This window comes from Vulpes lagopus, chromosome 6 (assembly GCF_018345385.1).
Source record: "Vulpes lagopus strain Blue_001 chromosome 6, ASM1834538v1, whole genome shotgun sequence".
Lineage (NCBI taxonomy): Eukaryota > Metazoa > Chordata > Mammalia > Carnivora > Canidae > Vulpes > Vulpes lagopus.
The window spans coordinates 77,823,690-77,837,354 of record NC_054829.1 but is presented as its reverse complement, the minus strand read 5'-3'; the positions used below and the strand labels follow the sequence as shown (position 1 = coordinate 77,837,354).

The window sequence follows — 13,665 nt, the reverse complement described above, 5'->3', positions numbered from 1 at the left end:
GGGGGAGAGAAGGAGGCAAAGTCAGCCTTGTTGTAGTTACTTAATTGTCCTTTTTTAAAATTTAGTATTCACGGTAATAATAGCCTCACATTCTTCTAAGCATAGTTTGAAGGATAAAAATGTCATAATTTAAGAAGCATTTTTTTATTGTAAAGGTAATAAGGTAATACTGTAGAATAAAATGTTCATTCTAGAAAAATTGAATATTTTGGAAAAAATATAAAGAATGATGGAGGAAAACACCTAATGTCATAATCCAAAAATAGTTTCTCTGTTAAAACTTCTGAAATATTTATTGCACGTATTTTTTAATTCAATTTTCCTATTTATTTACAGATATATTTTCAAAATAGATTTGAGATCAAACTATTGTACTCAATGCACTTTCTATATTACTAAAATTCTTCATGCCGATTCATTATATGAATAATTATTTATTGATTTAGCATTTTCTCTATGTCTGAAATTTAGGCTATTTATTAGTTTTTACTGTTATAAAATCATGTTATGAGCATTATCATATAAATCATTATCTTCACATTTGATTATCTCATTTGGAAAGATTGGTTAAAAATATTTTATGGGTCAAAGAATAAAATAGTCTAACTTAAAAGTACTGGATTAACAGGGACCATTGGAATGATTGGTGTTCAGGTACCTAAAAATTCCTTAGAGTAGAACTTTTTCTTGATAGATGTTAAACTTCTCACTTTTGGGTATCATTCCTTTCTATCACAGTTGAGAAAGATAAATAATTTTAAATATTATACCTCTGTATAAAATTGACTATTCCCTACTGCTTAATCTGGAATATGTCCAGTTTTACCAGTTTTGATAAATTGAAGTATGGTAGAATGAACTCTAAACTGGGACGAAAGAGAGTTGGGACCAACTAGCTATGTGAGCAAGAAAAATCATACCAATAGGTCAGGTTCTTTGAGTTTTAAAAGCTGCCATTGTGACATGGCTGCTGCTAGGAATAAGGTTAGAATAGATAATATTTGTTATGTGAATTATTTTAACTTAGTCACATTTTACTCATAATGCTGAATATTTTTATATCTTAATCAGTGTTTTCTTTCCTCTGTCATTTTGATGACAACTTTTCTTTCACCTCAGGAAGTGGAAACAGAGCAATACTTCACTCTCTTTCTGCCAGCATTGAAGGAGCGTGGATACGATGGATTTTTTTCTCCAAAGTCACGTGCCAAAATCATGTCTGAGCAGGAGAGAAAGCATGTGGATGGTTGTGCAATATTCTTCAAAACAGAAAAGTGAGTTAAGGAAACAAAGCATAATAGTGCATACTTATTTCTTTAACACACAAATTAGCAAAAAGTTAGAGAGCAAGAGATGTAAAAATTAAAAACTCTTGGTAATGTTATATTTCTTAGGCTGTGTATTAGAATTAAGAATCTTTATTTTACTTAGTGCTTTATTGCCAAATTACATAAAAATTTTGAGAGGTGTATACTTGAGTATAGTGTTAGCATGGTATTTCCAAATATGTTTTCATGAAGTAAAATACTAGTTCTACTATAAAAAAAAGAAAGCATAGTACATTTTAAGATTTGAAATGAGTGGTCTGAGTCTCTCTGTTTTAAGGTTGGCTTTTTTCAGAATCCTTAATTTTATTAACCTTTTTCAATTCACATTTCATATATTTAATCATTTATTCACTAAATGTTTACTGAACATTTGCTTTTTGACAGGTGCTGTGCTAGTAAAAAAAAGGCACAAAGACAAGACATAGTTCCTTATCCCACTAGAGCTCTAGTCTAGTAGGAAAAGGTAATCATATAAGAAAATCAAAGTAAAAAAAGGTATATATAAGATGGAGATTTGCATAGATAGATGAGGGAGGATGGAAGAGAAACACAGCCTATGGAGGTGGAGAATTAAAGGATTGAGATAGGACAATGGAAAACAGTCATCAGACACACAGAAAACAGAATTTGTGTTTGGGGGGTTAATATGGTTGATTAAGTCAGCGGTGAGAATATTCTGAATCTGCTTAATAAAATACATAAATGATCTTATAGAAGCCTTTGTTATCTTGTGTACACTGGATTTAGGAACCTGCATTTCCTACTGGAGGGTGTAGAGCCACAACACACTCAGAAAGTGGTCTTCTTTTGAGTGCTGGCTGAGCCTGAATGTTACAGGCATATTCCTTAGTTATCATCTTGAGGAAAAGAGAGGAACATATTTTTGCCTCAGAAAGGCTGCCAGTTTTAGAGTGGAAAATATGAAGGAATCTCCAATAGAAGACTGAAATGTGTAAAGTCTGATCGAGGTTAAATCATATGGTTAATAATTTGGGTTTGATATGTTAGATAGGGAATCATCTACTTATAGGATAAGCATATACTGTATTCCAGTATTGTCCCTTTATTAGTACCAGTTATAACAAAGCCAGTTACATGTTTTATTGATACAGGCATATTACTAGCATGTTATGTTAAGTATATGAATTAAGTGAATTTGAAAGATACTTGGCCTACTTTTCTCATTTATTTGTACCTACTTCCCTATATTTTTTGTGAATTTTTGTTTATTTTACTCTGTGAATTTTGAATAGAGATATTCTCATTTTGGCTAATAATTAGTACATAGCCCCTAAAGTATTTGAGGTTAGAATATACTAAATTCTTCTAGTTGGTGATTTTTGTTTTATGAATTTCAGAATAGCAATAGATACTACTTCGTAGTAATGTTAGGCCTTTTATTTTATGGATTCTCTTATTTAATTTTTAAAGCAAGCCTCAGAGCTAGAGGTAGAATTGTATCCTCATTTTTATAGATGAGGAAACCAAGGTACAGAAAGTAGTATGGCTCCATAGTCAGTGCTTTTAACCATAGTGCTAAACTGAATTTTTAGGTTTCTTGTTGATCTTCCATTATTGCTTGTACGTCTTAGAAGGTTGCCTCACTTAGAAAAATTACCTTGAATTTGTTGTTTGTTACCTATATTCATATATACATTTACTTCAAACACCATAATTGAAAAAAGAGTACTGGTAATATTAATATAAAACATCAAGTTCTTTTTCCATTTGCCATTGTTTCTTCCCAAAGGAAGATAATATAATTTTTATCATTCCCTTCACAATTTGAGAGGAAAATCTAAAATGCCTTGATAATTTACTAGAGATGATTAAGATTAACTAACAAATATGACTATTGTCTAGGGGAACTTTAAACAATTAAGTATTTGAAAATCGATGCTTGAATTATTAAAAATGCTATGAATTAGTTAAGGGATGAACACATAGGAAATACTTAGGTGCATCATTAGATTTTCTTCCAGACATCAACTCTTTTTGCCTGAATAATAACCTGGATCTAGTAACAGATTAATATCTTTATTATATTCTCTTCTGAGTAGTATCAAATAGTTGTTGATGTCATAGGACCTAACTATCCAATGCCAAACTATTTGAAATTTAATACAAAGTATACTACCATGTTTATTCTACTCTTCCTTCAGGTTGGAGACATAATACAATGCAAAGAAAAGAATTGTGAAGCCTGGTGGTTCTCCTACTTATGTAGCTATATAACCTTGAATGAGTCACTTACCCTTTCCGGGCTTATTTCCTCATTTGTATATATTTGTATATTACCATCTAAGATAATTTCTTTATGTAGTTAACAAAACTGGCAAAGTCAAAATATAGCTGTAGGAAGAGTACTTAGTCTCATTCTTCTAAAACCCCAGAGTATCTCATAATTCCTAATCTTCATTGATGACAGTTTTTCCCTTTGTGGAAGACGGTGGTACAGAGTAGGTAACAATAAATAGAAACTATAATAATTACAGTTTTTAGCAAAATGCTATAATAAGAATTTCTTATCTATTTCTAAAATAGAATACAATAAAATAATATACTTGCAGTATATTCATTGTAGTTTAGTCTTCGGGGTTTCAGAAAGCACTTTAAGATTTGGCAGGACCTTTTGGTTATCATGACAAATTTTTTTGGGTGGTTAGATGCATGGATACCAGAAAATAAAAGTTTCAATTCATAAAATTCTAGAAGTCAGCATTTGCTTGTCCTTTATCTCAGTAACTATTATCTTAAGTGCAAAGTATTTTATAAACTACATAGATGGATTTTTTTTGTTCTTGTGTGTATACAGAAAGACTGCTACTATAGATAACTTTTTTAGACTCAGAAACTTAAATTTCCTCTTACCATATTTTGTATACTTAGCAGTTAGTAGAAATGGGCTTGGATCCAGATGCACAATTGAAAATGGAGAAATTGAAATTGAAAATGGAGACAAATGGAGACGAAGATCTAGATACTAGACTTATTTGCTGTTCCTGAAGTCTTATATACTGTTTTGCTTGCTCATAGTTGGCATTCACCAGTTGGCATCACAGCCCATAAAATTACTTCTAGATCACAAGCTAGGGAAAAAAAATGAGCTATCTCATTGTTCTGTTTGAAGCACTGTTTTGGACATGTTTTTCCTGTATTTGAAAGATTCAACCTAATAATCTTTCTCAAATCATGTAAGAAGGGTGTGGGGTCTTTGGTTTTTGATTATGTCAGTCTTTATTATATATGATGTCTTTAAGCCCATTTAACTTTCTATCAAATAAGACTTTCAGGAGGTAAATAGAATTCTTAGACTGAAAAAAAAGCATGAAGATTAATGCTTATAGCATCTGCGTTCTACATATACAATAGGAATGATAAAATGAATTTAAATAGAGACAAGTTACAAGATTTTACATGTTACCAAGGCTTGATGGTTTAGATTAGTGAGTGAAAAGTAACTATAAACCAGTATGTTTTATTCCAAACAAACATCTAATAGAAGGAATGAGGAAGATATCCCTGTATGTCAAAATGTCACCTATGAGACAAAGTCAAAGCATAGCAGAGTGTGTTTGGTTATGTGTCGGAGGGGGAATTAAGAAATAGTATTAGTAAGGTAGTATGGATGGAAAATGGATAATTATTTCTTGTTATATTATGAATATATTATAAATACAGTGTAACACAAAAACAAGACAAATTGTAGGAGACTGCAATGATCTGCACTAGTGCTGGAGATTTCCTTAAGGTAGAGTACCTGAAAAGTTTTTACCATGCAAGAAGCATATCTTGCTCTTAATTCTCACTGTAAAGAAGGAACTTTCTTTGATTGCTTAGTTCTCAGCTATCTCTTTGATTCTTCAACTACTGGTGAAGGGGCATTTGGATGGTGCAGTTGGTTAAGCATCTAACTCTTGGTTTCAGCTCATCAGGGTTGTGAGATGAAGGCCTGCATCAGGCTCTACACTCCGCTTGGAGTCTATTTAGGATGCTCTCTCCCTCTGCCCTTCCTCCTCCACCCCCACCCCCACATGTGTGCTTGCTCTCTCTCTAATAAGTAAATCTAAAAAACAAAACAAATAATTGGTGAAGCTGAAATGATAAGATTCAAGAATTTGACCCTGTCCTCTTTCGTATTTGTAAGGGCCAAGGAAGGGAGTGTTAGTTATAAGGATGTACATACTATACTTCGTTCAGGAAAGCTGTATTTATTTTTCTGAACTTTTTGAAACCACAGACATTAAAAAGCTGATACTTTAAGAAGATTGGAAGTAAAAGTCAAAAGTGAGGCAATACAATCATTAATTATACCAATTAGGAAGTAAGTTGAAGGGTAGGTAGAAGCATGTCATAAACTGAATAATTGTTCAGGATTCATTTTTAAATGAAGAAAAGTCAGTAACCAAGCATGTATTTTTTTTTTTTTTTTCCAAGCATGTATTTTAAAAACAACGTGGCTGAATCTGTGATCTTTGCTAAGAAGACTAGAAAAAGCAGAGGCTTGGTGAAAATGCTTAGGCAATGAGAAGGATATTTTAAATACCATGCACTGTAAAGAAGGGATATACCCATTGTGAATTGTATAATCACTAATTGAGGGTCAAGGTAAAAAACAGCTGTACAACTTCTATTTTGCTTTCATGATCTCTATTGAGAATTATCTTCAAAGTGGAAAGACTAAAGACGAAGTGAAGAGGAGATTGGTAAGCCAAGAGTCACTAAACTGCCTGAACTAGTTAGGTTTCCAAATCAAGATAATTACATTCCGTGGTAATAAAAGATCTTGCAAAAGTATGACTACAGAGCTGACATGGGTAATCTATTATGAATCTTGAAGTGTAGGAGAAGTTCCTAGGATATTGAAAATGAACAAACCTATCTTATTTTTCAAAAAGATAAGGTAGTTTGATGTTCCCCAATGGAAGGGAGCAGGAAAGAAATCAAATTGGACATAGAAAACAGAATTGTGTTATAAGCCTACAGCCTCAGCTGATCCTGCCTGTTAGCTTTGGAGCTAAAATGATCTGTGAGAGTTAACCCAGGAGGGATCAAAATCCCTAAACTTTTATCTTTTGTTTTCGATGTATAACTGGATGTAGATCACTCCTGGAAGTACTTGACCTTGAGTGAGGTAGCTTTTTGCAGCTGGAGCAATTCCTGAAGGGTTGATGAGGAATCTGGACAGTGTGTTTCATATTCATCCCTTTGCAAAGTTTTTGCAAGTTATAGGATTAAAACATACGAAGTACCTATCACAAGTTTTTTTTTTTTAAGATTTTATTTATTTATTCATGAGAGACACAGAGAGGGGGGCAGAGACATAGGCAGAGGGAGTGGCAGGCTCCATGCAGGGAGCCTGATGTAGGACTTGATCCTGGGACTCCAGCATCACTCCCCGAGCCGAAAGCAGATGCCTAACTGCTTAGCCACCCAGGTGTCCCCCTATCACAATTTTGACACAAAGTAGATATATCCTCAGTAATGGGCAGCATGTATTATTTTTATTATTGGTTCTGTCCTATTGAGAATTTCGATTATTTAAGAGAAGACCAATAAACACACATAAGATTTGTGAGAACCAAAAGGAGGGAGGGATATTTAATCTTTTAGAAAAAAAGAATGAAGCTTCAAAGTGTCCTAGTCAGTGACTTCTCTGACATCAGCAATAGCAAATTTTTTCTAAATAGGTCTCCTGAGTCAAAGAAAATAAAAGCAAAAATAATTATTAGGGCTATATCAAAATGAAAACTTCTGCACAGCAAAGGAAATAATCAATAGAACTAAGAGGTAAACTATAGAATGAGGAAAGATATTTGCAAATGACATATCAGATAAAGGGTTAGTATCCAAAATATATAAAGAACCGTACAACTCAACACCCCAAAAAACCAAATAATCCAATTAAAAAATGGGTAGAAGACATGAACAAATATTTCTGAAAGATGACATACAAATGGCCAAAAGGCACATGAAAATATGCTCATTGTCACTTATCAAGGAAATACAAGTTAAAACTACAATGAAATGTCACCTCACACTTGTCAGAATGCCTAAAATCAACAACACAAGAAGGAACAGGTGTTGGTGAGGATGTGGAGAAAGAGGAATCCTCTTACACTGTTGGTGGGAATGCAAACTGGTGCAGCCACTCTGGAAAACAGTATGGAAGTTCTTCAAAAGGTTAAAAATAAAACTATCCTATGATTAAGCAGTTGCACTACTGAATATTTCTGAAAGAATACAAAAAACACCAGTTCAGAGGGATGCATTTTACCCCTATGTTTATAGAAGTACTATGTACAATAGCCAAGATATAGAAGCAGACCAAGTGTCCATTGATTGATGAATAAAGAAAGATTTGGGATGTGTGTGTGTATCTGTGTATGTAATGGAATATTATTCAGCCATGAAAATGAATGAAATCTCGTCATTTGCAAGGACATGTATGGAGCTAGAGATTATTAAACTAAGTGAAATAAATCAGAGAAAGACAAACACAATATGATTTCACTCATATTTGGTATTTAAGAAACAAAACAAATAAGCAAAGGGAGGAGAAAGACAAACCAAGAAACAGACTCTTTAACTAAAGAGAAGAAACTGATGGTTACCAGAGGGGAGGAGATAAGTGGGGGGATGGGTGAAATAGGTGATGGCTGTAAGGGAGTACATTTATGATAAGCACTGGGTGACGTATGGAATTGTTGAATCACTATATCATACACCTGAAACTAATACAACACTGTGTATATTAACTGACTGGAATTAAAATAAAAATTTAAAAAAATAACAAAGTATCCTTAATATGAGTGGCTTACTGAGAGTGGCTGAACTAATGAATAGAAAGTCATGAAATGATACTCAACAGAAATAAAGTGGCTACACTTAGATTATTAAGGGAAGGGAAAGAGGGAGGGATACAGTCATTTGAGAGTACAGAGAAATATTTATATGTAAAAATGTTCATAATGGCATTAGTTATAATAGCTCAAATCAGAAGCAATTTAAATGTCTGCCACAGAATGTTAAATTATGGTGAGTCTGTATAGTGAACTATAATACATTTCATATATACTGGTTTTGAATATTTAATTTTATAAGTCCTGATAGAATGTTTATTAATAAACCAGAATATAAAATTATAGAGTATTATCATAATTGTATAGGAATATTTGCATGAAAATGCATGGAGAAAGGTCTGGGGAAATATATTGACTTGTTAGGATATTTGGTTGCAGGCAACTCTCAATTTTCTTTGTATTTTTGCTTGTTCCCAAATCTGTGCAATATGTATATTGTACATTTTTTTCCCCACTTATTTGTTGATAAGCATTTATGAAATGCGGGACTGGAGAGACCTGGTTTAAGAGGGAAAAAGTCCAGGAAGTTTTAGTTACATCTTAGTTCTCATTTGGTTTATGATTAATATGGCTTTCCCCAAAGTGCAGTTTCAGTCTTTATTAACAAAAATACGGTCCAAAATGAAGACCGCACTAGTTCATTTATGCCCAATTCTAGATACTGTACCTTTGGGAAAACTTGAGATGTTCAGGTGAACAACTGTCTCACACCATATATCATATAAAGAATTGGCCATTTCTGGGACACCTGGATGGCTCAGTGGTTGAGCATATGCCTTTGGCTTAGGTCGTGATCCTGGAGCCTGGGTATCGAATACCCTATCGGGTTCTCTGCAGGGAGCCTGCTTCTCCCTCTGCCTATGTCTCTTCCTCTCTCTCTCTCTCTGTCTCTCATGAATAAATAAATATTTTTTAAAAATTGGCCATTTCTTAGAAAAGATGTGATTGGATATTTAAATTTTTTTTTAATTTTTATTTATTTATGATAGTCACAGAGAGAGAGAGAGAGGCAGAGACATAGGCAGAGGGAGAAGCAGGCTCCATGCACCGGGAGCCTGATGTGGGATTCGATCCCGGGTCTCCAGGATCGCGCCCTGGGCCAAAGACAAGTGCCAAACCGCTGCGCCACCCAGGGATCCTGTGATTGGATATTTAAAGTAGTGGCAAGTAGAAGAGATACTAGGTTTTATTCTATATTTGCTTAAGGAAAATATCTAGATCTAGATTAAATGGAAGTTAGGTAAGGGGAAACGAATTCTGGTTAACAAAGACATTTCTAACTCTTAGATACCCCCCCCCCCCCATAACAACCTGACTTTGGTAGAAGTAAAATATTCCAGTACTAACAATATTACCATTAAGCAGGATTTTTATACTTTTAAAAATATATATTTTATTTATTTATTCATGAAAGACACACAGAGAGAGGCAGAGACACAGGCAGAGGGAGAAGCAAGCTCCATGCAGGGAGCCCAATGTGGGACTCGATCCCAGAACTTGAGCCAAAGGCAGATGGTCAACCACTGAGCCACCCAGGTGTCCCTTTTTATACTTTCTTACAAGGTTCCTGTAAATACACCTTAAGAGTTCTGTAAATATTTAGAATATATTTCAAAAAGTAAATACAAATAAATTATAATTTTAAAATAATATATTCACTCAAATGTTTCAAATACCAATTTTTAACACTTTGGAAATTAATAATATGTGTTGGATGTGCTGCTTAGTTGAATTGTTTTGGTGTAGACCTCTGAATCAAGTTTTTGCCTACATGCTAAGGCTTTCTGAGTTCAAGGTCAGTTATTTGCAAATTATATCCGTGTGTCTCTGTGGATCAGGATTTTTATTAATACTTTATAACCCAAACAAAAATGCAGAAATACTACTCAGCCATTAGAAACGACAAATACCCACCATTTGCTTGGACCTGGAGGGACCTGGAGGGTATTATGCTAGTGAAATAAGTCAATCGGAGAAGGACAAACATTATATGGTCTCATTCATTTGGGGAACATAAAAATTAGTGAAAGGGAATAAAAAGGAAAGGAGAGAAAATGAGTGAAAATATCAGTCAGTGAGGGTGACAAAACATGAAAGATACCTAATTCTGGGAAATGAACAAGGGGTAGTGGAAGGGGAAGTGGGCAGTGGGTTGGAATGACTGGGTGATGGGCACTGAGCAGGGCACTTGGCAGGATGAACACTGGGTGTTATGCTGTATGTTGGCAAATTGAGCTCCAATAAATTAAAAAAAAAAGAGATATACACTACAGCCTGTAGAAAATTAATCTTCCAAGAGGAAAGAAAGACATGGTTTCCAGAGAAGACTCTTAAGCATTTTGAATGAATAAAAGAGGTTCTGCTTACGAAAAAGCAGAAATAAGTTGGGTGCAGGGACTGTTAACAAGACTATGATCTATACCCTTCGATTTGAAATTTTTATACTCATAAAAACATATTGTTTTCAGTGATTGATTTAGTCAAACATAATACTTTATGTACGAGAATCTTACCAGAAATTGTTTGAAAAAGATGTTCTACTGCTTAGATGTTTGGAAAAGTCTGGTATGGAGGATCGTCAAGTCTACCTAGAATATACTTTGAATCTTCCTTCTCTTTATTACTCTTGCCCTTGTTCTTCTCCATGCATGAGAACTTCAGAATTGGGGCAGGGAGAGGAGTACTGTTTTTATCTAGCACAGTGTCCTGCAGCATAGTAAGATTTTAGTCTGTATTTATAAAGAGATGAATACATGCTTCAGTTTCAAAGCTAGGAGGAAGATGGGGTGGAAGCCTGTTAAAAGAACAAAGGTGTCTTCTGTCCACATAGTACTTAGGGAAAAGTAATTATATTTAGTTGGTTTTGGCCATTTATAAATATCTTAGAAACCTAATAAAACTAGGCTGTAAGTGGTTAAATGGCTTGCCCTAAAGTCTTACTGCTATTAAATGTCAGTGCTAGATTCAATTCTATTAAGTCCTATAAATCTACAATACTTAGCTTGGAAGTAAAGAAAGAAAATACTATTCATGCAGAAACTATACAGGGTGGGATCCCTGGGTGGCGCAGCGGTTTGGCGCCTGCCTTTGGCCCAGGGCGTGATCCTGGAGACCCGGGATCAAATCCCACGTCGGGCTCCCGGTGCATGGAGCCTGCTTCTCCCTCTGCCTGTGTTTCTGCCTCTCTCTCTCTCTCTCTCTCTCTCTCTCTGATTATCATAAATAAAAAAAAAAGAAAATTAAAAAAAAACAAAAAGAAACTATACAGGGAGAGTCATTTTTCACCTTATAGAAGCTGTCTTTCTGAACCCTTACATATGTTTAACTCCACCTTTTTATAGTAAAGATCAGATGAAAAAAATGGCTTCTCCTTAGTTGAGATATGGGTGTGACAAATAACTTTTTTGTGTGTGTGACAAATATCTTTTTTTTTTTTTTTAAAGATTTTATTTATCCATGAGAGAGACAGAGAAAGAGAAAGAGAGAAAGAGGCAGAGACACAGGCAGAGGGAGAAGCAGGCTCCATACAGGGAGCCTGACATGGGACTCAATCCCAGGTGTCCAAGATCATGCCCTGGGCTGAAGGTGGCGCTAAACCGCTCGGCCACCGGGGCTGCCCTGTGACAAATATCTTGATGTGGTAAGAATAAAACTGCAAACAGCAGGGTAGTTAAATTTTATTTTGTTCTTTCTCATTAATCTATTGACTAGTTAAGGTTGTGTTCACCTTTAAATATCAGAAAGTTTATCAGAAAGTTCTAATAATAGCTTAAAGAAATGAGAGAAGGGCAATTTTCTCACATCAGTCCAGAACTGGTTCAGCTGCTTCCCAGTCCATAGTGGGTTAGCTTTTGCCCTCCTGCTTCTTACCACATGGATAAACATATAAAAGGGCAAAGAGATATGTATGCAGTCTTTGCTAGGTGGCACTTCTTATGTCCCCCTGGCCAGGACTGATGCATGTCCCCTTGCAGATGGAAAATGACTAGGGAGACAGTGAACAGTGTATCTTTTGCTCCCTCATTTAATGTCTTTCAGCATGATAGTCTAGGTATCTACTATTACACTAATAATGCATTGTGCCTTTTAGATTTACATTGGTGCAAAAGCATACAGTGGAATTTAACCAAGTGGCAATGGCTAATTCAGATGGATCCGAAGCTATGCTGAACAGAGTGATGACAAAAGATAATATTGGTGTCGCTGTGGTATTAGAGGTCCACAAGGAACTATTTGGAACAGGTGAGTGCAGTTTAAAATATTCTTACTAAAAATAAATACCATCTCATGCTTTCCCATCTCAAACAAATACACAGACTCTTGCTTATTTATTGCACAGTTATTTTTTTCTTTTTGTCTTTAAGAAAGCTTAAGGGAAATGGGCAGGAAAATAGGACTAATTATGTAAACCATCATATATATCTAGGGATATTACTTACCAGGTAATCTGTAAAAAGGAAAGTCTTTAATATGCCATTATTTCCAAAAGGCTATTTAAAGTAGGAAATGCTTAGTTGGCTGAGTTTGGAAATTAAAATGAGTTGGTTCTCTTTTTAGCCATATTTTTAGCTTCTTGAGTGCGAAATCTTTTATCTTTAAGGTTAAGTACTTGGCAAGTTTTCTCTAATTTCTTTGTTATATCTCAGTCATTACTGGGATAAGAGCAGGATCTTTTATCTACCTGGTAGTTATCTTTTGCATTTTAGATTATTTATAGCTTCCTTCAAAGTCAGAAACTCAATATGTACTTTGCATATCCAGACCTTTTTTTCCCCTTTCTCCTGCCTGCCTTTGAGCATTTCACTGTTTATTTAATTAGTATATTTTACGCAAGAGCAAGGAGATGTTAAGACCACATTAGGGCTTTATTTGTAAACTTTTTTTTAAAATACTTATCATAAAAGAAAAGATGTTTGTTTTGAGTATTGATTTGGATTATTCAGACCATACCTATCTGTCCAAACCTTTCTCTCTGGTATTCAGTTTATCCATCATCAAATAATCTTTGATATTTTATTTTAAATTTTTCTTCTTTTATGGCCTTTCCCTTTTTACCTACTGTTATGTCCTTTGCAGTCTCATTCTTTTCAAAAGTTAGGTACCTCTTTCTGGTAACATGAAAATTGAATTTCTTTTGAAGTTTTATTCTCCTTTTAATTTTCAGAAGAGTAATTATAAATTATACAGCAGACAGTTTCACATTTTGAAATATGTCTCTTACTTCTATAAGAGGAATTTAATATTATAGAAGGTGCTTATGGCTCCATTGTTTTTAATAGTTCCTTAATCTCTGGGATCCCTGGGTGGCGCAGCGGTTTGGCGCCTGCCTTTGGCCCAGGGCGCGATCCTGGAGACCCGGGATCGGGTCCCACGTCGGGCTCCCGGTGCATGGAGCCTGCTTCTCCCTCTGCCTGTGTCTCTGCCTCTCTCTCTCTGTGACTATCATAAATAAAAAAAAAAAATTAAAAAAAAAT

At 34.7% G+C, this 13,665-nt stretch overlaps 1 protein-coding gene across 2 annotated transcripts in view; it reads left to right on the top strand.

Annotated features, from left to right (window-relative positions):
- CNOT6L (CCR4-NOT transcription complex subunit 6 like) overlaps nt 1-13,665 on the top strand; it is a 118,459-nt gene that overhangs the window by 83,127 nt on the left and 21,667 nt on the right. For both annotated transcript variants that reach the window (XM_041758125.1, XM_041758124.1), the window contains exons 8-9: nt 1,120-1,274; nt 12,282-12,433. In XM_041758125.1, coding sequence (XP_041614059.1) covers nt 1,120-1,274; nt 12,282-12,433 — 307 coding nt within the window. The remainder of the gene's footprint in view (nt 1-1,119; nt 1,275-12,281; nt 12,434-13,665) is intronic.